Source organism: Gopherus flavomarginatus, chromosome 4 (assembly GCF_025201925.1).
Source record: "Gopherus flavomarginatus isolate rGopFla2 chromosome 4, rGopFla2.mat.asm, whole genome shotgun sequence".
In the NCBI taxonomy this organism is placed as follows: Eukaryota; Metazoa; Chordata; order Testudines; family Testudinidae; genus Gopherus; species Gopherus flavomarginatus.
The window spans coordinates 86343412-86369723 of NC_066620.1; the positions used below are offsets into that span (position 1 = coordinate 86343412).

Below are 26312 nucleotides of genomic sequence, written 5' to 3' on the forward strand. Positions count from 1 at the left end.
TTGGTTGTCCACCATTCTCAAATTGTGAAAATTAAAATTACTTAAATCTTACTAAAGATAGTATACAAAACTTTGAGGAAGAGAAGAGTGAAAGAGACACGGCCAACCTTAAGTTTAGATTTCCCACATGCTTGTTTCTGAAACAATATTCTCAGAGAATGGCAGCTTCACAATTGTTCCTTTTTTCTGGTCATATGTGAAAACAGCAGTTTGAGTTATCTAGTTTAAAAAGTTGGCCCTTAATTAAGCTGAGCACACATGAATTCAGCCAGGCCTGTCATTCTTGTGTCCTGTCTATTTTATCTTTAAACCTCTGAAGGCACCCAGAAAGCTTGACAATTGCACTGACCCATCTCAGCTCTGAGGAGGCTGGAATCTTCCTAACTTCAGCCCCTCAGCTTGTTGAACTCCAGCTGCAGTGCAAAGGGAAGTTTCATTATGTATATGCTGAAATCTGGGACATGAGGGCTTTGAGACTGCACTGGAACAAAGTACTTAGAAAAACATCAGTTTATGAATAGCACTGCTGCAATCAAAGGCTCTATTGTGACATTACACAAGATTTTAGCTGATCAGAACGATTGAAGAGGTTAGATTTTAGGCCTGAATTTAGCAGAATATCTTTACCATCACCACTTAATTTAAGCAAGATTTCAGTTCACATTTTCAGCCAAACCGTAGCTATATATTTGGTCTGCACAAATCATTGTCATTCAGATAAAACAGAACATGGACCTAAACTGATTAGTGACTTCATACTAAGTCTTTAACACTAAGCAGAAGAGAAGATACTGTAAAAGTAAAAATATTCAAGAAACCCAGTGAAATCAGTGTGTTAATCCTAGTGTCTAAAATATCCAACTGCTTAGAACCAAACCAGATTTTAAGAAAATAGGGTCAAAAATCACATGGCAAATGCACTGCTTTAATACTGGCTTGTTGTTAAGAAAGTTATATAAAAGACTCAAATATTCAGTACATTACATATTTCTACAGCATGCACTTACCACATTAACAGCAGCAAAGGTCAAGCAGGGTTACTTTTTAAAAGTCATTAAGGGTCTTCCCATAAAGTTTTATAAACAGTATTTAATACACAGAGCTGAAAAAAGACATTAATTTCCCAAAAAAGAAGAATATATACAGCCAGCCATTTTCATTAATAAATTTATTCTGTCCTGCTGAACACTGGAAAAAGGGGAATGTCTGGCGCAAAAAAAAAAAATTCTACAAATGGAGAAAAAAAAACTTTTAAAAGTAACTTTTGAAGTAAGATTATAAAAACCATTTATGAAAAAGTTAAAACAGCAATTGAAGTGGTTTATACATTTGGGGTGGCATGGTTGCATTTATCTCAAAACCAACTTACCAATTTGTGGGTGCCTAAAAGAATTGACATTAAAATTAATCAAAAGCTAAAATATAAATAAAACTTGAAAGAGGTGCTCCAAGAACAGCTCAATAAAGCAATTCACCGTAACTCAGTAGACATAATCCATAAAAAAAAGTTTCCCATGAGTATCAGGGAAGTAGGCACTAACTGGAAAACACTGAGTCTTGGTGTTGCAGTTTGTAACTGAAAGTCCATCTCTTGTTACTACTGTGCCATCCATACCCAATACCTTTTGAAGTGTATCCCAAAAATTTCTTTGTAAAAACTGTTACGTCGTCTTTCTGAATCCCTTTAAAATAGGATATATATTTTCAAATGCTTCATAAATTTCTGCTCTGACTTTAGCACCTAGAAACAGAGAAAAATTAGAAAGTACATTCTGAAAGTTAACATACTTATGTTTCACAATTAGTTTTGATCCAGGTACTGTACAGATGAGGCAGCTCCCAATCTCTCTCACACTCTTACCTGCCCTCTTTCCCTACACTATTGGGATTGCTTTAGATTTACAATTTTTGTTGGCTTGTTTTCTATTATCATGTATTTCATATGATGAATATAGTTTCACACTTCCAATAGAGTAACTGTATTTATACTCGAGTGTTGAATATTTGTAGTTTATAGATTTCCTGTAGGCATTTCCTTATGTAAACATGAGTTATAACTTCATAGCATTTTATTCAGAAGAAAGGCTTTTATAACAGTGTAAAAATAAGGACAGTGTATAACCCATTTTTGCTCTCAGCATGTCCACCACGCCAACGAACTGACTAATAAATAATACGCTTCTCTAAATGAAACTTCAGAATTGAAAACCTTTGCAAATCAGTGTAGTTTAGCATTCTAATGACACTGTTAGTAAGAAAGATGTATGTTCCTGGTGCTGTAGCCTAACCCTAGACTATTAAAAGCATCAATATTGTTGGCTTGGTTACTTACCAGTTAAAACCACCTTTCCAGAAACAAAAATAAGTAGGACAATTCTTGGCTTGATCATTCGGTAGATTAAGCCAGGAAACAACTCTGGCTCATAACTGAAAGGAAAGACAGAGCCGGTCAAGCAAACAAACTAATCTGAAGTTGACATTAGCTGATCAGAGTCACTCTTCTCATGTTCAGCAACAGAAAACAGCTAAACACCCTTCCCAAAAAGAGGCAGAGGTGGGATAAGAATTGGCTTTTCCTGGCATAATTTAGCACTAGTAATTGATGCCTGAAAACCAGAGGTATCCAAGAGTTAAATATACTCACAAGGAATTAGCTAGAAGTGCAAGCCTAAATATTAAATGATTTAAGCAATTAAACTTAACTTATGTCAGTTTCTAAGCTAGCATTTTAGGTGTCCATGATTTCCCATGTTGTTAAAACAGATACTGGGTTATTTTATCTGACCCATGTTCTTTCATCTATTTTGGACAAAAACACAGTGAATAAAAGGTTTCAGTGTTTTGTTTAAATTAGACAATTTTACGTGTTGCTATTCTTACCGCCCTTTCAATGCTGAATGTTTTATACCAGTCTTTCCTGTTTTGTTCATTTGATGTCATTTTGTGCTTGACAACCTCCCTGCAGAATTGCATGGTTGCAGGCAACTCCACTTGCCTATGTCTCGACAGGGGGCTAGAGTTGAATCTGCCTGTGTGTTTCCATGTGCAACACTGCAAAACTTACTGACCAGGAAGGGGCTCCACAAAGATTTAGTGGGGAAGGCATTTGTGTGTGGATTAGCATCTGGCTGACAAAACCAGAGGCAAATGAACAAGAAGAATGGAGGTGTAGGATACTCCCAATCTGCAAAGGAACAATCTAACTAGTACAGTACACCCTTTGAGATCACTAGACCAAGTATTCAGCAATAATGAATCATATTAAGCTGTTTTATTTACCTGCTAAACTGTTGATGTGTAAGTACCAGTCCCTCTAATCTGATAGGAAATTTCACATCACAGCTTCCCACCATGTTCTGAATCTTAAAATCCAAGAATTTTGCTGGAAAGCCCAATTTTTGAACAACTCTCGCATATTTCCTTGCTGCCAATCTGGACTGCTCCTCACTGAAGGGAGAAAAGACATTCATTGTACTCCCTCATGTAAGTATCACTGAAGTGACCAGCTTTAAAAAGCATATATGTGGAAAAACTGAAGGGAATGAGGAATGTACGGTCGTATACCAAAATACTTGTATACATAGTTAGCAACTACTAACATTGCTTTCTATCCTGTTAATATCCTTTCAGAAGCCTCAAAATAATTATTTTACACTTTGGTCTTTACAGTTTAAATATTCATTCTGCACAAATCCCTCTCAGTATGCCACCAGCGTCCTGTTCTCCCCTGCCCACCCTTACTCTACAAGGTCTGGTAAAACCTAACTGAATTCATTGGTCTTGATTATTTTGTCCTTCCTTTCTGGATGGTTGTTCTTTGCTCTTCTTTTCAGAAAGTAAAGCTTCTTTCTTGGCCACTGGATCTGGGTCTATTTTAATTACTGTATATACTTGTTCATAAGCCAAATTTTTTTTTAGTAAAAAAAGGGAAGCACCAGAGAAGGGGCTCAGCTTATTTACAGGTATAGAGAGGGAGAGGTGGGACACAGCCCCTCCCTCCAACAGAGGGAGCAAGGAGAGGCAGCAGAGCCAAAAGGGAAGAGGTGGGGCCAGAATCTCTCCACTTCTGGCCATACTGCTCTCCCCCCAGCCTCTGAAGCAGCTGCAGCTCCAGCACTGGCAGGCTGCAGCTGTGCCATGCTGCTCAGCCCAAGCCCACTGGAACATGCTGTGGCTGCGCCCCCCAGTCTGGCCTGCCGGAGCAGCTCCAGCCAGGCCAGAGACATCCTTCCCTGGCCCTCCCCAGATGAGGTGGGAAGGGATGGGATGAGGAGAGTGTGAGGGTCCTGGGCTAGAGGTAGGGTCATGTGGGGGGTGGTCACATGGGTTACTCCCCTGACCTCCAGCTTCTCCCCCCCACAAAACATTTCCCCACCAGTTGCTGTCCCAGCCCATCAGGGTAAGCAGCTGGGACACTTTGTGCCTGCAGACGCTCAAGGTAAACAAACCATCTCAGCCCACCAGCAGCTTATCCTGATGGCCCAGGAGCCAAAGTTTGCTGACCCCTGAATTATGAACGGGTTATTAAAAAAAATCCATTTTTACTTATCCATCTTGGGGGCAGGGGTGGGGGTTCAGCTTATATACTAACTGGATTATGATTGAATATATATGGTATCTTTAAATCTCTGTAAAGAATCCGGAAGCAATAATGAGCATTACTGAGTGGTACTCAGTCCTCAGTGCTTGAGGAGCCAAATTAGTGATCAAGATTACCCAAAAGAGCCACTGTAGGGTGAATGCATGGTTTCATTTACCATAGTACTATATATTCATATTTAAACAGTATGAAGGGAAAATAGCCTCACATCAGAATGACTTATTTTATCAATTACAATTGGTTAACAACATAGTAAAAGCATCCTGATACGGTGTGATTTAATTAACAATCAGTTTTAATATCATGTGCTGCAAAGATACACATTAAAGAGCCTCGTGTGGCTTGGGAGCCTCAGCCTGAGTATCTCTGATATAAGCAAATGAATATAAACCCTAATATAACTCTTCACCATCAAGTGCTCAGCACATTAACCCCCTGCACCTCTGTAAGGCAAATATGATAGTTTTACAAATGGGGAATCTGAGGCATACTGGTTAAGTGCCTAAGATCACATGAATCAGTGATCAGTCAGTGTAGAAACCAGACAGGATGGATTGTTTTTATTCAAGATTTAAATGATTTTAAACATGATTTAAAGTCAACAGTAAAAAATGCTTCCTTAAAATTGAGCTAAATTTGTGTAAAAAATTACAACTAAACAGATGCACTCGGTCATTAGTAACAGAGCCCAAACATTTTGGTAATCCACTTGATCTCTTGAAATGTGAGAACACATATATACCTTATTCAAGCAGTGACTTGGCTTAGTAAATTCAATTCCTTCAGTCTTCAGTTTTTACAATAAAAATGGGTGTTATATTTTTAACTAGAGAAGCAAGGTGGGTGAGGTTAATATCTTAAGTGGATTTTTGTCCAATAAGAAGAGCTCTGTGTAAGTCGAAAGCTTGTCTCCCTTACCAACAAAAGTTGGTCCGATAACATATTACCTCACCCACCTTGTTTCTCTAATATTCTGGTACTGACACAGCTACCACAACAATGCATATCTCTAGCTAGACATTCATCAAAACACAATACAGATACACCATATTGTTAGAGCTAAACATTATAGTCAAGTAATTTTAGGGATTTTCTTCAGCTTTTCCTTTTAATGGAATTTTATATTCAACAATATATGCATTGCCATTATAAAAACACTTTCAGTGCTTGCTTATTCCATGAAGAACCCTAATACTCTCTCTAGGAAGTCACTTAGCTATCAGTATTACACAGTGTGTCTTAGTTATTGACTGGGGGGGGGGGGGAATATAATACCCTCCCTGCTTGGATTTAATGCATCGTGTTTTGATAAGCCATGCATTCATACTACTGGAAAATCAGAGGGTAGTACTGGGAACACTGTCCAGGTATCATGCTCTGCGCAGACTGCATATGGAGTGAGCCTATTTTGCTTCACTCTTCAGCAGGGGTTCTCAAACGGGGGGTCAGGACCCCTCAGGGGGTCACAAGGTTATTACATGGGGATCAGTGAGCTGTCAGCCTCCACCATTTACACAAAAGTGAGAGAACCACTGCTCTACAGGATCCCCTTTGGCCAGTGCAGGAGCACTGACAAGCCAGGAGGAGGGGCCTCTGAACATGGCAACCTGTGAGGGTCATGGTGATTGATTTGGGATAGATGAGGGAAATTACTGACATCAAATCGCATTCCTATTCTCACTCTCCTCCTCCCAGTCAGACATTTCTCAAGTCATTAGTGCACACCTACAATTCTGCGCCTGGACCGTTCCATTTTGAAAACGAGGGCTTTGTTTTAATGAGAATAGGTGAAACCACAGACATTTCTAAAGCCTGCACCCCATTTGGACTATGGCACATGCACCAAAAGTGCTGTTCTAACTTAATCAGTTCTTTGGAAAGAAGTGTCTGGGCTGCCAGTTTGCTCGTATGTCAAGAGATATCCAGTGCCAGTAAACACTGTAGACTGGAATGGTCAACTGATCCTGAATTACAAGCTGACTTAATGAGCAGTTACAAAGTTACAATTATACAAACCTTTTCGCCCCTGTGCACACCATTTTTCCAGAGCTGAATATAAGTGCAGTAGTACGTGGTTCTCTTATTCTCATGATGACAGCAGCAAAACGCTGAAATGCATAACTTGAAGCTGTTAGTGATATTATTGCTGGAAGAATTCTATACAAAAATGCATTACCAAATTTTAAACAGTATTAACCAACTTTCCACTTATACCGCCTTCTTAAATTCTGAAAGCTCTGCCAACTTGAGATCTAAACCATTTTAAAAAATGAATGAAATGTAGCTTTAAATACTATGCTTGACCCTCCCCCCTCCCGCAAAAATGGGCTTTTACAATCACATTTTCCCTTTTTATTAAAATGTTTCTCTTACTGTGTGAAAGACCAATACAAAGAAAGGAAATCTTACTATAAAAAGAACAAATTATTCTATACAGCATGTTGTTAAATGCACCAATTAAATTATGTGAATAAAGAACAGGCTCTCTGCAATCTTTCAGTTATACTAACATTACTTGTAACAACCAATAATTTCCAGCCAGAAGTTTGATTTTGTCCCTTTAAGTCTCCCCACCCTTGCAAGGTACACAACTCTTGCACCTTCATTTTACTGATGAGAAACTAAAACAGGAAAACTGAAGGGATTGTCCAACCTCAGAATGCTGGTTATGTTATGGGTAGAAACCAGCTGAATTATTGCAAACATACGCCCATAGCATCATTAGTCATAGTTCTGGGCTCTAATCTCCATGTGTAGGAATTTAGCCCACATTTGAGTGAACTATGGTTTTAAATGGTGTTTGGCTATTGGCATGAGCAACAGGCCTAACCCATGTGGCCAGAAAGAATGAACTCATCAGAAGGATTGTTTGTGTTCAACTTGTATTGACTCTTTGCAAATTACCAGCGTTATCTCATTTAACATTTGGGAAATAAAGAAAACATGGTTAACTGGGCACCAGGTGCAGTAAATAATTGGTTACAAATGCCTAGTTCAGTAGTTGGAAAAAATATGGGAAAGTGAGATAAGGGAAATAACTCTGAATAAAACAAGAGTGATGCCCTCAACTGCTTCAGCTAAGGCCCAATAACCAGCAGTGATGTCATGTGTTAGTTATAATGTATAAAAAAAGCAAGGCTTTCTAGATGTTTTGTTGGAGCTTTTCCTTAACCCTCTGGAACCATGCCATGAAGGGAAGGGGTCTCCCAGGCATGATCCGATTGTGAGTGTATCAGACAACTGTATCGTGGTAGGGTATAGAATATGGCTGTGTGGATATGCTTATGTTTGTATTTTGATTGTAACCAGCAAAATATGGTCTTTTGACTAATAAAGGAATGCTTGTATGGAAACTGACTTGTGGTAAACCTTAATAAGATTATTAGGAAATTCCAACACCCTTGCTTAATTATTATTTATGCAGGGTATTACCACAACACTAATTTTACCATAAATTCCTTTATTAAATCCAAAGGCCAAATGGTATTTATACAATTGCTCTAAACGTTCCTAAAATGCCTAAATATTAAGCAATTTACTACATCCAAGCAGTAATGAAACATTTGCTCAAGTTACTTACTAATGGATTAAACCCAGGGGTGCTTAGATCCATATTGGTCACCTCCAACTTGATCAGACAGGTATTAATATATAAACCCCTTTAAGAGTTTACTTTTTTATATCCTTTAACAAACAAGTGATGTCACTGCCAATGATCAGACCTTAGCTAAGGCCAAATGAAGCAGTTTCTTATATAGCCAATGATTTACTGCACCTGGTACCCAATTAACCATGTTTTACTTTTATTACTTCAACCCAAACGTTAAATAAGATAACAGTATTATTTTGAAGGGTCACAACACAACTCTTCTTTTTTCTCCTGAGCTCATTCTTTTTGGTCACGTACCTTAGGCCTATTGCTCATGCTAATATCCCAACTCAACTTAAAACCATCATTCACCCAATCTAATGTGGAGCTATTATCCTACAACCACACTACACTTCCTTGTAAATGCACATGAATGGCTTGAAAGCTAGAGATACTATAAATTCCTTAAAAGGTTTTTAGATTAAACAATAAAGGTTTATAAAGGTTGTTTTGATGATAATTCAGAGTGTATAACAAATCCTTCTCTCTCCCCCACTAGGGAATCTGATGATTCATCTTGATTACCTGAGTTCACAAACTTTACATAGCCTACTTACTTTAAAAACAACAAGCATCATGCTGTTGCCCAAAACTATTCTTGCTGAAGTCACATCCCACTCCACTAATGTTTTTGCCTTTATGGAAATAAGCCATAGTACAACTATGGCTACCATCTCAAATTTACATAAATGTGTGCTTTTATTGTTCTATGACCAGAGTTTTAAAACTAGCACTTTCCTCGTCCAGGGCCTTAAAAAAAAAAAAAAAAAAAATCCACACATCCCCTGCCAAGGAGGAACTTTTCTCGAAGGCAAGAGACATCAATTCTGCAACATTTAAGCTTTCATATGATTTTTTTTTTTGAAGTAGTTGCAAAGAACCTTCCTAAGAACTGAGTACAAAACGGTATTTTCCTGATTCAGTTAAAGGACAGCTCCAGGTCCTCTACTTGCTGTTCAGAGCTTCCCAAGCCGTAGTTAAGAGAAAGTAAAGTACAGCCACCAATTTTTACTGCTGATATTCAGAATCTTGTGGACAAGAGCAAAATGGACCCAAAAAAACAAAAACCAAACCAAAAAAAAAAATATCAGGGTACTGTCAGTTTTGCTGCTTCATTAGAAACCTCTGACCATCAGCTCAGAAGGATACTGGAGCTACTAAGTAAGAAGGCTCAAAAATGGAGATTGGAGGGGAGGTGAAGTGACAGACCATCCCACTCCATGTTGAGGGAGGGGCAGACCCCTGCACATTCGTAAGTCCCTGAGGTGGCAGTGAAGCACAGAAAAAGCATTGCTTCTTCTCCCACAGATAGATAGAGCAGAGGGATTAAAGTACAGACATGTATTCTCCACGGAATAATATGAAAGATGGAACTCCCGATCATTGTTCAGGAACAGCAACCCCCGCTTTCCAGCAGCTTGGAATGTGGAGGGAGAGAGTTTCCACCACACCATTATAGAAACCTTCTTACTCAAGTGTGTATATGACTTGAGTAACCTGGTCTTTTACGGTCACTCTTGTCCCATCAACCTCCCTCCCTCTTGCTGTTTGTTAAAAATCACTCACATATCCCATCGTTATGTAAGACTGTATATCCTTCAGATATGAACACATTAGAATAGAAGGAGTGTACATACAAACACCAACTCCCTAGTGTAAACAGGGAAATTTGTATTTTAACCTGAGTTATTTGGTAGAGGGTAAACTACAAAAAGCACCTGTGATTGAACGCTACCAGCTAACATGTCAGAATACTAATTGCCCTGTTAACACATGTTAAAAGAGCTAACCGAATGTTGGGAACCATAAGATAGCTAATAAGACAGAAAATATCATGCCACTATATATCTATCTATCCATGCTATGCCCACACCTTGAATACTGCGTGCAGTTTTGGTTGCCTCATCTCAAAAAAGAGATACTGAAATGGTACCAAGAAGGGAAGAAAAATTATTAGGAACAACTTCCATATGAGGAGAGATTAAGACTGGGACTGTTCAGTTTAGAGAGAAGTTTATAAAATCATGAATGGCATGAAGACAGAATAAGGAAGTGTTATTTACCCCTTCACATAACATAAGAACAAGGGGTCACTCAAAGAAATTAATGGACACCATGTTTAAAACTAACATCAGGCAGTACTTCACACAACACAGTGTCAAGCTATGGAACTTCTTGCTAAGAGATTTTGTGAAGGCCAGAACTACAACTGGGTTCACAGAAGAACTAGACGAGTTCATGGAAGATAGCTCCGTCAATAGCTCTTAGTCAAGATGGTCAGACGCAACCCCATGCTCTGGATGTCCCTAAGCCTCTGACTGCCAGAAGCTGGGACTGGATGACAGGGAATAGGTCACCTGATAATTAGCATGTATTTTAGTTCTTTTATTGTTATAATAATACATTTTCTATGTAAATGCTTTTTCTTTAAGAATAAATGTGCTAGCATAGTAGGAGCTGTGTGGCAAATTATAACTGCAGGCAATGCATTGGTCATACCCATCAAAGAGATGGCAAAAAGGCAGTACTTGTATATAGGCAAACTGGCTTGCCGAGATATCAGTGTAAATCAGGGAGCTGTGCAGCCTTAAAAACCCTGGTCAGAATGCAGTGAGATGTGCATCTCCGCCTAGGAGGCCTAATGGATAGGCATTGGAAACCTGTAAATCAGTGCCTTTGGTGGACCATGGAGGGAGGAATACAGGTGCAGTTGCCCTGAAACTGATACACCTATCTTCTTATGGGTTCGCATAGCACCAAGCGCCATGGAGCTCTGATTTGGTCCTTTGACTGCTACTATAATGCAAATCTCAGTTGAATATCATGGAACCAAAAAGAGAAGAGAAGTGAAGTGAAGCTTCTAGCCATGTTAACAACTGTGCTCAAACATTGTTAATTCACAGTGTAGAGCAGGGGTTCTCAAACTTCATTGCACCGTGACCCCCTTATGACAACAAAAATTACATGACCCAAGGAGGGGGACTGAAGCCCAAGACCCACCGCTCCAGGCGTCAGCCCCAGACAGAGGGCCTGTAACCTGAGCTCTGCCACCCAGGGCTGAAACCCTCACGCTCCGGCTTCAACCCTGGGTGGTGGGGCTCAGACTTCAGCTTCTGTCCCAGGTAGTGGGGCTTGGGCTTTGGCCCCAGGTCCCAGCAAGTCTGAGCCAGCACTGGTTCCCACAAGTTGAGAACTGCTAGTGTAAACGCTTTAAAAAGCAATGGCTCTTGGCTTTGAACTACACAGACCCACAATGGAAACAAACACATCTGATTCTACAATTACACTTGAGGATGGAGAGGATAAAGAAGTAGGGGGTGGAGACAGAGGAGTCCCAGAGAGCAAGCAGCACATGATTCCCTGTTTAAACTACTACAGACAGGTCTACACAAGAAGCTTTTGCCAATCTAGCAATATTGGTTAGGGGTGTGAAATTTTTTATTTTTTTTTGGCGATGTTTCTATACCAGCAAAAGCCCCACTGTAGTCACAGATATACCAGGGCTTTTTCCAGTACATCTTATTTAACTTCCTGAACCAATATAAGCTCTACTGGCAAGCTCTTTTTAGGTCTTTTTTCTTCATATAAACATCAACAACAGGTAGGTTTTGCCAGTATAGCTCTACGAGCAAAGTTTAAGTGTAGACTACACTTAGACTTGTTTCATTGATGGCTAGTGAAAAGTCTGTCCCCCATTCAAATCTAATACGTCTCTCTTACCTTGGGATTGTATTCAGCATTTCGGGCTCGAAGCGCAATAGTTTTTAGGTCAAGTTTGCAACCAAGATTCACAGTGGACACAATATTCCTGAAGACAAGTTAGAGAGATTAGTTGGTAAGGTTAGATTTAATGAAGGATTCCTGGGATCTCTTTTTTTTTTTTTTTTTCCAACAATTCGGTTACTCACCTTTGTAACTGTTGTTCTTCGAGATGTGTTGCTCATATCCATTCCAATTAGGTGTGTGCATGCTGCGTGCACGTTCGTTGGAAGATTTTTACCCTAGCAACACTCAGTGGGTCTGCTAGGCGCCCCCGGAGTGGTGCCATTATGGCGCTGGATATATACCCCTGCCGACCCAACGGCCCTTCAGTTCCTTCTTGTCGGCTACTCCGACAGAGGGGAAGGAGGGTGAGTTTGGAATGGATACGAGCAACACATCTCGAAGAACAACAGTTGCAAAGGTGAGTAACCGTCTTTTCTTCTTTGAGTGCTTGTTCATATCGATTCTAGTTAGGTGATTCCCAAGCCTTACCAAGGCGGTGGGGTCGGAGTGAGATGTTGCAGAATGCAAAACTGCTGAGCCAAATGCTGCATCATCTCTGGCCTGTTGAACCAATGCGTAATGTGAGGCAAAGGTGTGAATCAATGACCAGGTAGCTGCCCGACATACTTCCTGGATGGGAACATGGGTCAGGAAGGCGGCAGATGAAGCTTGTGCCCGAGTAGAATGGGCAGTGAGGTGGCTAGCCGGAACGTGAGCCAAATCGTAGCATGGACGGATGCAGGATGTTACCCAAGATGAAATTCGTTGGGATGAGACCAGTAGGCCTTTCATCTGGTCTGCCACAGCTACAAAGAGCTGAGGCGACCTTCGGAAGGGTTTTGTTCTCTCTATATGAAAGGCGAGAGCCCTGCGAACGTCTAGGGTGTGCAGCTGTTGTTCCCGATGCGATGGGTGCGGCTTCGGGAAAAAGACTGGGAGGAAGATGTCTTGATTGACATGAAAGGCGGACATCACCTCAGGGAGGAAGGAGGCGTGTGGTCACAGCCGTACCTTGTCCTTATGGAATACCGTATACGGGGGGTCCACTGTCAAGGCCCGAAACTCAGATACTCGTCTTGCCGAAGTAATAGCGATGAGGAAGGCTGTCTTCCAGGAAAGGTACAACAGTGAGCAGGTGGCCAGTGGTTCGAAAGGAGCACCCATAAGCTTGGCTAGCACCAGGTAGGGGTCGGGCACCTGACTTGAGGGTACAAACGTTCCAATCTCTTGAGGAACCTTGAAACTATGGGGTGAGAGAAGATTGATCAGCCATTTTCCCCTGGGTGGAAGGCGGAGATGGCTGCCAGATGCACCTTTATGGAAGAGACCACTAGGCCCTGTTCTTTCAGGGACCAGAGGTAGTCCAGGACAGTAGGAACGGACACCTGCCTGGGGACTGAGTTACGCTGAGCGCACCAGCAGGAGAAATGCTTCCACTTAGCCAGATATGTCGTCCTAGTGGAAGGCTTCCTACTGCCCAAGAGTACCTGTTGGACCGAGGCAGAGCAACGCAACTCAGACTGGCTCAACCACGCAGCAACCATGCTGTGAGATGAAGAGACTGCAGGTCTGGATGGTGAAGCCTGCCGAAGTTCTGTGTTATGAGATCCGGCCAGAATGGCAGGGGAATTGGGGTCGAACAACATGGTGTACCAGTGCTGCCTCGGCCACGCTGGAGCAATCAAGATCAGGTGGGCGTTGTCCCTGCGGAGCTTGAGTAGGACTCTGTGGACGAGCGGAAACAGTGGGAAGGCATAGAGTAGGTGCCTCTTCCACGGGATCAGGAATGCGTCCGAGAGGGAGCCCGGGGAGCATCCCTGGAAGGAGCATAACACCTGGCATTTCCTGTTCTCTCGGGAGGCAGAGAGGTCTATGTGGGGAAACCCTCACTTCCGGAAAACAGAATGGATGACGTCCAGACGAATCGACCACTTGAGACAGGAAGGATCTACTGAGGTGATCCGCCAGAGTGTTCTGGACTCCTGGGAGAAAAGACGCTACCAAATCGATCGAGTGGGCTATGCAAAAGTCCCAGAGGTGGAAGGCTTCTTGACAAAGGAGGGAGGAGCGTGCTCCGCCCTGCTTGTTTATGTAAAACATGGCCGTTGTGTTGTCCGTGAACACTGATACACAACGGCCTTAGAGATGGTCTCGAAACACCTGGCATGCTAGACGGACTGCTCTCAGCTCCCGCACATTGATGTGTAAGGCCAGCTCTTGAGGTGACCAGAGGTCTTGAGTGCAAAGGTCCTTGAGGTGGGCACCCCAACCCAGAGATGACGCGTCCGTTATTAGGGCCATCGAGGGTTGCAGTAGGTGGAATGGCATCCCTGCACAGAATAGAGTGGGGTTTAGCCACCAGATTAGGGAGCCCAGAAACTTCTGGGGAATAGTGAGCACCGAGTCTAGGCTGTCTCTGCGTGGTTGGTATATTGAAGCAAGCCAGGTTTGAAAGGGACGGAGGCGTAGCCTCGCGTGCTTGGTCACGAAGGTGCAGGAGGCTGTGTGACCTACTAGGCTGAAGCAGGTGCGCACTGACGTCGGGAAGGTTTGAAGACCTTGAATAATTGAAGCCATTGCTTGAAAACGCAACTGCGGGAGGCAGGCTCTGGCCAGACTGGAGTCCAGAACTGCTCCGATGAAGTCTATTCTCTGCGTGGGGTGTCAGAGCAGACTTCTCTGTGTTGATCATCAGGCCTAGGCTACCGAAGAGGTCTTTGACGATGCGCAGGTGCTGCGACACTTGTAACTGGGAAGTCCCTCAAATGAGCCAATCGTTGAGATACGGGAGACATGTATCCGATGACGCCGGAGAGAGGTGGCGACTACAGCCATGCATTTTGTGGACACATGCGGAGCAGCAGAAAGGCCAAACTGAAAGTGTTGATGGTTGACCACAAAACGGAGGTACCGTCTGTGGTGTGGTGGGTAAATTGCGATGTGGAAATATGCTGCCCTGGATATGAAGGATGCGTACCAGTCTCCCAGATCCAGGGGCAGGATAATGGTCCCCAGGGTTACCATGCAGAACTTCAGCTTTATCATGAATTTGTTGAGTTCTCGCAGGTCTAGGATCGGTCGTAGACCTCCCTTTGCCCTGGGGATTAGGAAGTAGCGGGAATAAAATCCCTTGCCCCTCATGTCTTGTGGCCCCTCCTCTATGGCTCCCATGGCTAGGAGCTACTGGACCTCTTGTAAGAGAAACTGCTCATGAGAGGGGTCCCTGAAGAGGGACAGGGAGGGAGGATGGGAAGGCGGGGTTGAAACAAACTGGAGGTGGTATCCCACTTCCACCGTGCGCAGGACCCAACGATCTGAAATTAGTTGGGACCAGGCAGAGAGGAATTGAGAGAGGCGGTTGAAAAAGGGAGGAGAAGGATCCGGCAGAGCAACTGGTGGGCCGCCCTCAGGCGTCCCATCAAAAGTTCTGCTTGGGCCCCACTGGTGGTTTAGGGGGCGCCTGATTTTGACCTCCTTGAGGGCCAGACTGCCTCCGACAATTCCCTCTACCACGCCTTCTGCTAAAGTCCTGACGCAGCCTAGGCAGGGCGTAAGGGCGGTGTGGCTGGGGCCGGAAGGTCCTGCGTTGGGTCACTGGCATGTGGATATCCAGTGAGCGCATTCTAACGCGATTTTCCTTCAGACTTTGCAGTCTGGGGTCAGTCTTATCTGAGAACAGGCCCTGGCCTTCGAAGGGCAAATCCTGAATAGTTTGTTGTAATTCAGGGGGAAGGCCTGATACCTGGAGCCAAGAGATACGCCTCATCCTCACTCCTGACGCCAGAGTTCTGGCTTGCAGAGTCCGCTGCATCCAGAGAGGCTTGGAGAGAGGTTCTTGCTACCTTTTTATCCTCCTCGAGTAGGGCAGTAAATTCTTGACGGGACTCCTGGGGAAGAAGCTCCGTAAACTTCCCCAAGGACACCCGCATGTTAAAGTATATCTACTTAGGAGGGCTTGTTGGTTTGCCACCCTAAGTTGGAGGCCCCTCGGCTGAGTATATTTTGCAGTCTAGGAGGTCCATGCGCCTAGCCTCCTTTGACTTAGGAGCTGGGGCTTGCTGGCCATGATGCTCCCTTTCATTCATCGATTGCATCACTAAAGAGCAAGGAGGTGGGTGAATGTAGAGATATTCATACCCCTTTGAGAGGACCATATGTTTTCTCTTTATTCCCCTTGCTATAGGTGGAATCGAGGCTGGGGATTGCCAAACGGTGTCCACATTAGCCTGTATGGTGTGGACAAAACGGAAGAGCCACTCTAGTAGGTGCATCAGCCGATAGGATGTCCACGACAGGGTCCTCTATTTCAGGGACCTCCTCCACCTGTAAGTTCACATTCTGAGCCACTCGTCTCAAAAGGTCTTGATGGGCCCTGAGATCAATTGGTGGAGGGCCTGAGGAGGATGTTCCCGCCACCGCCTCGTCAGGCGAGGAGAAGGAGGAGAGGCCCGGGACCAGGGGGTCCTGTGGGGGCTCCTGTACTTGAGGAGCGTCATCTGTGTCAGGTGGAACCTGGGTGTCTGCAGATGTATCGGAGCCTCATCTGTGCCCGTGGGGGGGGGGGGGGGGAGCTTACTGTCACCTCTATTATCTAGTGTTCTGACGGGGCCGACCGTGGAGCCACTGATGGAGCACCTCGGGCTTGGTGGTATGCCCACGATGTCCAGAAGGACCAGTGATGAGGCCCTTGCTCGTGCCTCTGGCTCTCTGGAAATATATGGCTGGGGACGTCAGAGTCACGCTCCTGAGGATAGGATGCGCTACCAGCCTGCGATGACACCGATGTGTGTCTTGATGGCCACGGCGGTGCCAATAGACCCTGGGAGGGCGCCACTGTTCTGGATGCTCGATCCTGGGGCGGTACTAGGAGCTATAACGGTACCGCGAGCGAGACCGGGACCTTCTACTGTAGCAGTGCCAGGAGGTTGACCGGGATCTCGAGCCCCTTCGTCTGGAGCGACTGCGGGATACACGGTGCCGAGAGCGGTGCCGGGAGTATCTGGCCGGCGAACGAGATGTCAAAGGGTGCCGCAAGTGCGACCGATACTGCGATGGAGAGCGGTGCCGGGACTGCGAGCGGCGCCGGGAGCGAGAACGGTGCGATCAAGATCACGGTCTCACAGACGCTCTCGAACAACGTCTCTCTGTTGGACCAACAGAAGGTGGCCTTACTAGGGCCGTTTTCCCGATGGATTGTATGACCCACACCGGCGGTGCCGGGGGTTGAGGCCGTGTCGACTCCGTCATGGCAAGGAATTCCCTTGCTGTGGAGAAGGTTTCCTGTGTAGAAGGGAGGGCAAGCTCAACCACTGCATGAGCCGGGGAGCTGTCAGGCACCGGACTCAACAGCCCTTGTGGGACCGGAATCGACGGTGCCACGCTTGGTGGAGCTGCAATCGGCGGTGCCACAGTCGACGGTGCCGCGGCAGATGATGGTGCCGGACAAACCATCTTAGAAGAGCGCTCCTTCTGTGGAGCTGAAGCAGCTGGAGTGCTATGTTGCTTCCTGGGTCTTGGGGACAGGGAGCGGTGCCGAGCAGATGTCGGTGCCGGGGCTCCTTCTCGGTACTGGAGTGGTCCGGGGCCGAAGGGGTGCTCCTTACTGAGGCAGTGTGTTGGGCGCTCGGTACCGACGCTGCAGGACTAAGTGCCGACTCCATGAGGAGCTGCTTCAGTTGAAAGTCCTGCTTCTTCTTCGTCCTTGGTTTAAACAACTTGCAGATGCAGCACTTATTGGTAAGGTGGGATTCCCCTAGGCACTTGAGGCAGGAGTCGAGGGGATCCCTATTGGCATCAGCTTCTGGCACGCCAAGCACGGTTTGAATCCTGGTGCCTTGGGCATGGGCCCGCACCGGGGTAGAGGAAAGGGGCTAATCCCCGATCCCCCCTTAAACTATATACACTAACTATGAATAGAAGTACTAACACTAGCTATAACTACAAGAACTCGAACCATACAACAACAAACAGCAAAGAACTACAAGAAGCTAGGGACATGGAGATCAGCAAAGCCGCGCTCCACAGTTCCAACGACCGACACGGGCGATAAGAAGGAACTGAAGGGCCATTGGGTCGGCAGGGGCATATATCCGGCGCCATAACGGCGCCACTCCAGGGAGCGACCGAGCCAACCCACCGAGTGTAGCTAGGGTAAAAATCTCCCGACGAACGTGCACGCAGCGCGCGCACACCTAATTGGAATCGATATGAGCAAGCACTCGAAGAAGAACTGTACATGACTTGATACTGAGATTTTGCTGTTCAAGCATGTTTGATTGGGTCAGATACATCTATGGTTTAACACTATTGACTGTGATGAAGTTACACCAAGGATTATTTTACAGAGGTGGTAGCAATGATACAATTGATGTATATTAAAGTTCTCTCAATTTTCCCCAGATATCACAAGGTTCCCTTTTTTCTCAACAGTTAAAAACAAAGGATTTTTGTTAAATTTAGAGAGCCAAGTTGAATTTATATCACAGCATATGAGAATGTCATCTGTACTCAAAAATAAGGTTGTTTTGAGTACAAAATGCCCACTGGCACTTTTTCTATAGGTTGCCATAAAATAAAGACTTTAGTGTTTTCCCTTTATTGCAAAGTACAGTGAAAAAGATTTTCAGACCCAATACCTTGAACTAGTTCTATATTTTTCTCCCCTGAACATAACCTCATACGCAGTAGTCAACTAGAAAACAAGACAAGATACTAAGGACAATTCCATCTATAGTTGACTAACAGGGTTTTTTCCCCTTTTAATTCCCTTTCCACTGTAGATTTATATTTTCAATTTTAATAAGCCTCTCATTAAAAAACTAGTATAACCAGGAAACAGAGGTTATTTTAAAAACAGTCACGATATGCAAGCATTTCAATAGGTTACAGCTGAGAATATATTTAAAGGTTATATGTATTTTGACATATTAGATTATTAATTCGGATTACATTTCACTACAAGTTTGTTGGACTTTTGAAACTGCATATAGCCAAAAACAGTTACAGTATTATAAAGCCACCACATGAAGACATAAGATGACATTAAGCAGCTCAACAGAGTGCATATTAGATCTATGGCTTACAAAGATCAGCAAGAAGTCCCACTTCTACTACTGAACCGCCACATTAACAGAAGTTTTAAATCATCTAAGTCACTAAATCTTTAAAAGGCTCACTGTATGGGTGGGAGAGATTGTATAATAAAAATATATCAAGTACACTCACTGCAGCTGTGGCACAATCCCAGAGCTCTCAGATGCAGGTGTTGCAGGTGTTATTGGGGTCATAGGAGTCATTGGAGAGGGATAGAGTGGCGTGGTTCCTGGTAAAGGAGCTGTAGTAAGAGTCTGTGAATGGAAGAGCTGCGGCGTTTGACTGGATGTTCCCTGTGTTGCTTGCTGTGATGTGGACTGTTGTGCTGCTTGCTGCTGCTGCCTCTGCTGTTCCTCCAGAATAGATAGACTGTTGCTGCTTTGGACCGGCTGTGGTGTCAGTCCAGTGCCATAGGGCATCATTGGGCTAAAAATTGGAATTCCAGGAGTCATGGCACCCTAAAGAAGAGAGTATAAAGAATAAAGCTTGAGTTCAGTCAAGTCCATTTACTTTTATGAGAAAAATCAAACATTTGTTGCATGAGGTTAAGAACAAAAATGGTGGTTTGTACCCTTCCCAGCCTGAGTGGGGATTTGTTAGAAATTAATACTCTTAGGGCATGTCTACACTGCAAAATTATGTCAACCTAACATATGTTGGCATACTGCTGCCGCAATAATTAAATCATTTTTGCTTGTCCACACTACACTCCTTGTGTCAGCAGTGAGCATCCTCACCAGGAGCGCTCGTACTGATGGTACAATCAGTGTGGAGCATTATGGGACAGCTTCTGAAAGGCAGTAACAGTCGATGTAAGCAACACAGTGTCTACACTGACACTGCATCGACCTAGTTACATCAACATTGATTGTATGCCTCTCATGGAGGTGGAGTTATTAAGTCAGCCTAGCAGGGCAGTTACGTCAGCGGGAACGAATTTTTACTGTAGACACTTACATAGTTAGGTCAACATAAGCTGCCTTGCATCAACCTAATTCTGTAGTGTAAGCTAGGTCTTTGAAGCTCATTTTACTGCACAGTACTTAGAACTATTTTTATTTCCATTAATTGTCCAGTCCAGTACTCCTGTTCACTAGCTAGTGAAGGATTATTCTCTTCAGTGTATACTCCGGAGCTTTGTTTTCCTGAAGAATATGCTAACATCTAATAGCTCTCTCTCAAAAAAAGGAAACAAACCCAGTGAATTTGGTGCTTGTGGAAAATAACGACTTAAAAGCCCTGAAGACTGAAATTGTCCTTATACAAAAAGAAGAGATACAGCATTAGCAGTGGCAGCTTCCTCATATCACCTTGTGGGTATGCTTCAAAATGTGACCTGGAGAGAACCTCCAGAAATTAAAGGGGAGTTCAGGCTCATGTCAATTTACTGCTCAGTTGTCTGAGCAAAGAAACTATCAACTGCAGTGATATTTGGGGGTGATGGGCACTCCAGGCTCAATTATTTCAAATTTTACCACTAAGATGGACTTAACATTTGTTTTACTTAAATCTAAACAAAGATTAAAGAATGAGAATTACATATATTTGTATATTTCTGAAATCTCCATTAAATGTAAACCTTAAATTTACAAAAATATATTTATCTATTTAATTAATTTGCTTACACTGTGCATCTGAATAATCAGTGTCACCCTTTCCACTATATAACATGTTTACATTAAAGTCAATGGAATTACATCAAGAATGAATGTTTCTCCCATACTGAAGAGATCCTTATAAACATTAAGAGGGCAATAGAAAAACCCTGAAGAATTTTCTCTTTTGTGAGTGCACATGAAAGAGGGCTTTACCACAAAGTGGACTTTTTAAAATTAGTTAATTGTCAGCTGAATTTTTTTTTTAGTGTCCTATTAATATTCTTCTGTTTTAGATAAACAATTCACACAAGAAAATTTGGTATTTGTAGAACAATTGTACTTCAACATCTAGAAAATGAGAATACTGTTAAACACCCAATTGCAATGAAATTGTAGTTTAATTTAAAACAAAAAAAATAGTAATTTACATGTTTGAAGGTAAAATGGAGGAAAATACTCTAGAGATTACAACTAACTACTTTTTATCCTAGTACCTGTTATCATATAAAGTAGTTCCAAAAGCAACAAATATTAGACCCTTCTCTAGCAAATAAGCACATTAATATTGCTAGATTCTAAACAATCTTTCATATCCATATGCATCCATATTGTTACTCAAGACACTGAAATCTCTTTTATAAAGAAATTCATCTCACGAGTAAATTTAAAATAATTTGTTTTTTTTACCTGAGGGGATGCTAACCCCTGGGCGTAGGGTGGTAAGCTGTTGTTCTGATCCATGATTCCAATTACTTCTTTGGTCGGGATAGAAATAATTCCACCAATTCAATAAAAGTAATTCCACACCGTCATGGGTTATTTCCCCCCTAAAGCATTCCAGCAACTAGTTTCTCAGCCACTCTTGAAGCGTTATGAAAACATCAGCTCCAGAAAAGTCTGTGTAGTAAGTCTAAAATACAGTCCAAAACCTGAAAGGGAAAAAGTAGGCGCTTAATAACTATATGTTTAAAAAACTCGTATGATTACATCCAGCTGCCATGTAACATAGCAGTCCTTAAATATATTTGTGAACATTATGCTGCCTTTGAAACTTCACTCCCGCCAAGAACTTATTTATGTGTGTGACTCTACTCACATGAACAGACCCATTGGATTCAGTGAGACCACACACATGCCTAAGGGCTGGTCTACACTAGAAAGTTAGGTTGACCTAACTATATTGCTTGGGGGTCTGAAAAATTCACACCCAAGACACAATTCCCCTTTTCTACACCTATCCCTGATGTAGAAAGCAGTAGGTCGCCGGGAGAATTCTTCCACCAACCTACCTACTGCCTCTCGGAGATGGGGCGGCTCCAGGCACCAGCGCACCAAGTGTGTGCCTGGGGTGGCAAGCCGCCGGGGGGCGGCCTGCCGGTTGCTGTGAGGGCAGCAGTCAGAATGGCTTCAGTGGCATGCCTGCAGGAGATCCGCAGATCCCACGGCTTCGGCAGCAATTTGGCGGCAGGTACGCTGAAGGCGCAGGACCGGCAGACCTCCCACAGACATGCCACCGAATCCGCGTTACCAGTGGACCTCCCGCAAGCGTGCCGCCGAAAGCTGCCTGACTGCTGTGCTTGGGGTGGCAAAATACATAGAGCCGCCCCTGCTCGGAGAGATGGATTTACTAGTGATGGAAAAACTCCTTTCATTGCTGTAGTTAGTGTCTATATTACAGCAGTGCAGCTGCGCCACTGTGGCATTTCTAATGTAGACATACCTTAAGGGTTCGCAGGGCTGAGCCTTTAGTTATAATGATTCCAAACTTTGCCACCAAAACACAATATGTTTTACTTAAGCCTTAAACATATGTAACAGAAATCTATGTTTTTAGATTCATTCATATATTAAAATTATGTCTCAATATTCCACTAAAAAATTACATCTGTGCATTAAAATTAATGATACTCAAATATTGAACAAATTTTTCCAAGATACTAAATAAAGTTAATTTGATATTTATAGCTCATCATATATTGAGTAGTGCTTCCAAAACACAGCAGACCCAACTCTACTCTGAACTGTACCAGTTCAGCTCAGCTGATTTCAGTTAGAGTGCCCTGGTACAACCGACGGTAGAGTTTGAGCTGATTTTTTTGAAACAGCACCAATGTTTTTAACATTATTTTGTTAATCTACAGTAACTTCCCTAGCTTGATACCAAGATTTCTAGTCCCTATGCTTGTACATTCATTTGTTGTTGTGGGATTGTTCTTGAAGCCTGAGCTGCTGGAAATGATTTAACAGCAAAACATTATTAAAATCAGAAAGGAAAAAAAAAGTTTCCTCTGCCAACTCCAGACAAAAAATGAAGCACTGAGACATATCACCAAAGAATTACATGCACCTTACAGAGAAGAAAAAAAGTGAGAAAATAATTTGAGTTTTCCAATTGACGTATAGGTATATCTTTTTAATCTTTTTAATCTTCTGATTTTCCCAAATTACAGCACTGCACTAACAACAGGGCAGTTAGAAGCTTAAAATAGGTTCCCCCCCACACACCGCCCCATCAAACACTTCTAGTAACTTTCAGGTTCCTAAAACCATTAACTGTTGGGCTGAAATCTCAGACGCATTTCCAGCCCTGAAGTAAGTGTTTTGAAAGTCTGAAGAAAACCTGTTCAGCTACCTTTTTCTTTTTTTTTTTTTTAAATCAGGGATTCCTTGACCCACAGTTAGGAAAAAGACTAGACCAAGGTCTTGCAACACAGTGTAAATATGGCCTGTTTTGAGTTTAGCTACATTTGTGTGAGGAACAAATTCCACAGGCAAGGGACTTCTGAGGATACCCTGCCTTCAGCGCCACTGAGCTTCCCCACAAAATAATGCATACGAAATTACAGCAAGAGGAGCAGTTTAAACATGACTGGAACTTATGTACTTGCGGAGAGCCTGAACCAATACTTCTGATGGAAGAATATCCCACTAACTTCAATGGGAGGTTTGGCTATGTAATAATACTTAGTACACCGCTACCTCGCTATAACGCCACCCAATATAACATGAATTTGGATATAATGCGGTAAAGCAGTGCTCTGGGGGAGGCATAGCTGCGCACTCCAGTGGATCAAAGCAAGTTCAATGTAACACAGTTTCACCTATAACGCAGTAAGATTTTTTGGCTCCCAAGGACAGTGTTATATCAAGGTAGAGGTGTAATTGCATACCATTTTTCATCTTCAGAGCACTTAACAATAAGCTTCATAATCATATACATAATTATGTTACTCCAACCTTGCAAAACTGTAATGAAACCTGATTTGCCCTCCCTTTCACTATAAGGGTGATCATGAACACCCCAGGATATATTATTTGGCTAACAAATAACTAATCTCCGCAGGCTGCTGGGTGAGGCTGATTTTCCAATACTGCATTGTTCCCATTTTGAAGATGAGGAAAGAGACAAGGCAGTTTAGTGACCTGCCCAACATCACACTAAGGAAGTCAGTGGCACGGGACAAATCAGAATTCCTGCTGCCAACATACTACAGTGATTGGCTTATCGGGAATACACTGAACTCATCGGTACCCCGTCTCCAGCCCTCCTAGCCACGCCAAAAGGCCCGGGAAGGCCCGAGCACCGCAGAAGGGCCAGATAACAGACGTACAGAAAGACGCGCAGCTTCTCGTTTCTGCACACACTGGTTTACAAGAGGGCGCTTCTCCGACAAGCCCGTGCGAGGAAAGCCCCGGAAAGGCCGCGCTCAGCTCCGGGCTGGGAACCCGCTTCTGACGCTCTGGCCTCGGGCAAGGAGAGCTCGGCCTCCGCGCGGCGCGGCGCGGCCGGGCTCGCCCCCGGGCGGCGGGAAGGGAACGAGCCTGGGCCCGGGCCGCCGCGCACGAAGCGTGGCCGGAGCAGCCCGGCGGGAGAAGCGGCCGCGGGCCCGGCCCGGGGCAGGGGGGTCGGTATCTGAGGCGGGAGGAAGCCCGGGCGATGGGGGCAGGCTCGGGACGGGGCAGCCGGGCTGGGAACGGGGCCCTCGCGCCAGGCGGCGGGACCCTGCCCGGGCCAGGGGGAGAAACGCGCCCGCCTCCCGCAGCGGCGCCGAGGCCCCGTCTGCTCTGCCCGGGGGGTTCGATACCTGCCGCTCCGCTCCCTGCCCGCGCTGCACAGACCCGGCGGCGGTGCCGACCCCACCTGCTGCCGCCCGCCCCCTTCTCCGGCGCGCGCATAATGCGTCACTTCCGCCAGTAGCTCCCCTTGCCCTTTTCACGGTGGCCATCTTGAGTGAGGGCGAAGCTGGTGGGAGGGCGGATCAGCCAGGCTCCGATCCCGCCCCCACTGGGGGGTTGTTTATCGTCACAGAACCCAGCGCAAAAACCCTCCACTGCAAACAGCCCGGGGCGCAGCCCAACCCGCAGCCATTACAGCCCCCGCCATGTCTGCGTTGGGGCTATTGCATTTCAGCACCAGCTTCCACTGCCCCACAGAGCCTGGCGTTTGTACTCAGAGGTGGCACCTCTGCCCACACCTGGGGCAATGCGGGATGACCCTCAGCCCATGAAACCGGACAGCTGGCAGCGTGTCCTCAGAACCCTACAGATCCCCTGGGATTGGGACAGCTAGGATCCTGGGAAAACCTGGACAGGTGCCAATCTTATGGGGGGGGGAGCCAAAATAATGCAACAATCTGGACTTCTGTAGATTTGGTTCCTGGGTGGTGTGGTGCAGAAGAGAAGCCTCAGTCCGTGCTATTTTCTCTCTATAAATGGCTCCATAAAGGAGAGGGAAACCATAAAAACCACAGTCCTTGATGCCACACTACTCCGTTACAGACCCTCCAGCAGGGCAGCATGCAATATAGTGTCCTATCATAGAATATCAGGGTTGGAAGAGACCTCAGGAGGTCATCTAGTCCAACCCCTTGGTCAAGGCAGGCCAACACCAACTAAATCGTCCTAGGCGGGGCTTTGTGAAGCCTGACCTTAAAAACTTCTAAGGATGGAGATTCGGCCACCTCCCTATGTTGCAGGCACAGAGCGTGCCCAAGGCAAGCAACAGTGGTTCGTTGCCCAGAGTGCGTAGCGCCAATAAACACACCAGGGTGTAGAAGCAAGCAAAGTTTATTTGAGATCTCAAAGCGGTGCTGGGAGACTTAGCATGCCTCAGATCCACTACCCCTACACAAGCGGCTTTTCCCTTTTTATAAGTTTTTTTTTCTCTTTTTTCTTTCTTCCCCCCCGCTCCTCCTCCTCCTTCCTCCCCTTGTAGCAGTTACATAAGCGCAGGTGCATTAAGTAATCTTGGCCACAGCAGCTCGTTAGTAAGTTTTCCTTCTGCAAGTTATCTTGTCCTTCTGCTAAAGGGGCACAGGCCTCATTATTTCTGCTTTAAACCAGTTAGAACTGTTGCAACTGATAACGGCTGTTACCCCTGGCCTTTTAGGTTGATTAAAGTTCAGACATGGAGGGACTCCTGTCTGCTGAGGCCTAAAACCAGGAAGGCTCCATACCCTTGTGGCCTTCCACCCTCCCAAATTACTTAGGGTTATGCTTAGTGACACCAACAATTCCCTCCTTTGAGAAGACTCAACAAACATTTGGCTGAGTTTTCTCATACTTTGAGGACAAAAAGCGATTAAGCGCTAGAGAGCTGGAGTGCTTT

General features: G+C 44.4%; 1 protein-coding gene across 2 annotated transcripts; it reads right to left on the reverse strand.

Moving 5' to 3' along the window:
• Nucleotides 1-904: 904 nt before the first annotated feature.
• TBP (TATA-box binding protein) lies at nt 905-24870 on the reverse strand. Of its 2 annotated transcripts, none has more exons than XM_050949172.1 (8): nt 24790-24870; nt 21392-21633; nt 19239-19564; nt 11970-12057; nt 6617-6708; nt 3280-3447; nt 2333-2427; nt 905-1741 (listed from the first exon to the last, which is right to left on the reverse strand). In XM_050949172.1, the coding sequence occupies exons 2-8, from the start codon at nt 21443-21445 to the stop codon at nt 1662-1664; spliced, it is 903 nt and encodes a 300-aa protein (XP_050805129.1). In that variant the 5' UTR covers nt 21446-21633; nt 24790-24870; the 3' UTR covers nt 905-1661. The 2 variants fall into 2 exon arrangements, with proteins under 2 accessions (XP_050805129.1, XP_050805128.1); XM_050949171.1 differs by lacking the exon at nt 24790-24870 and adding an exon at nt 24316-24473.
• Between the last annotated feature and the right edge of the window lie 1442 nt (nt 24871-26312).

Bases quoted from the DNA above. Each gene is read 5' to 3' on its own strand.
- TBP (XM_050949172.1), bottom strand. From the start codon at position 21,445: ATGGATCAGAACAACAGCTTACCACCCTACGCCCAGGGGTTAGCATCC. The intron at 19,565-21,391 runs GTAAAAAAAACA...TCTCTTCTTTAG, and splicing joins AGGGGTTAGCATCCCCTCAG to GGTGCCATGACTCCTGGAAT. The intron at 1,742-2,332 runs GTAAGTAACCAA...CTCTGTTTCTAG, and splicing joins TGGAAAGGTGGTTTTAACTG to GTGCTAAAGTCAGAGCAGAA.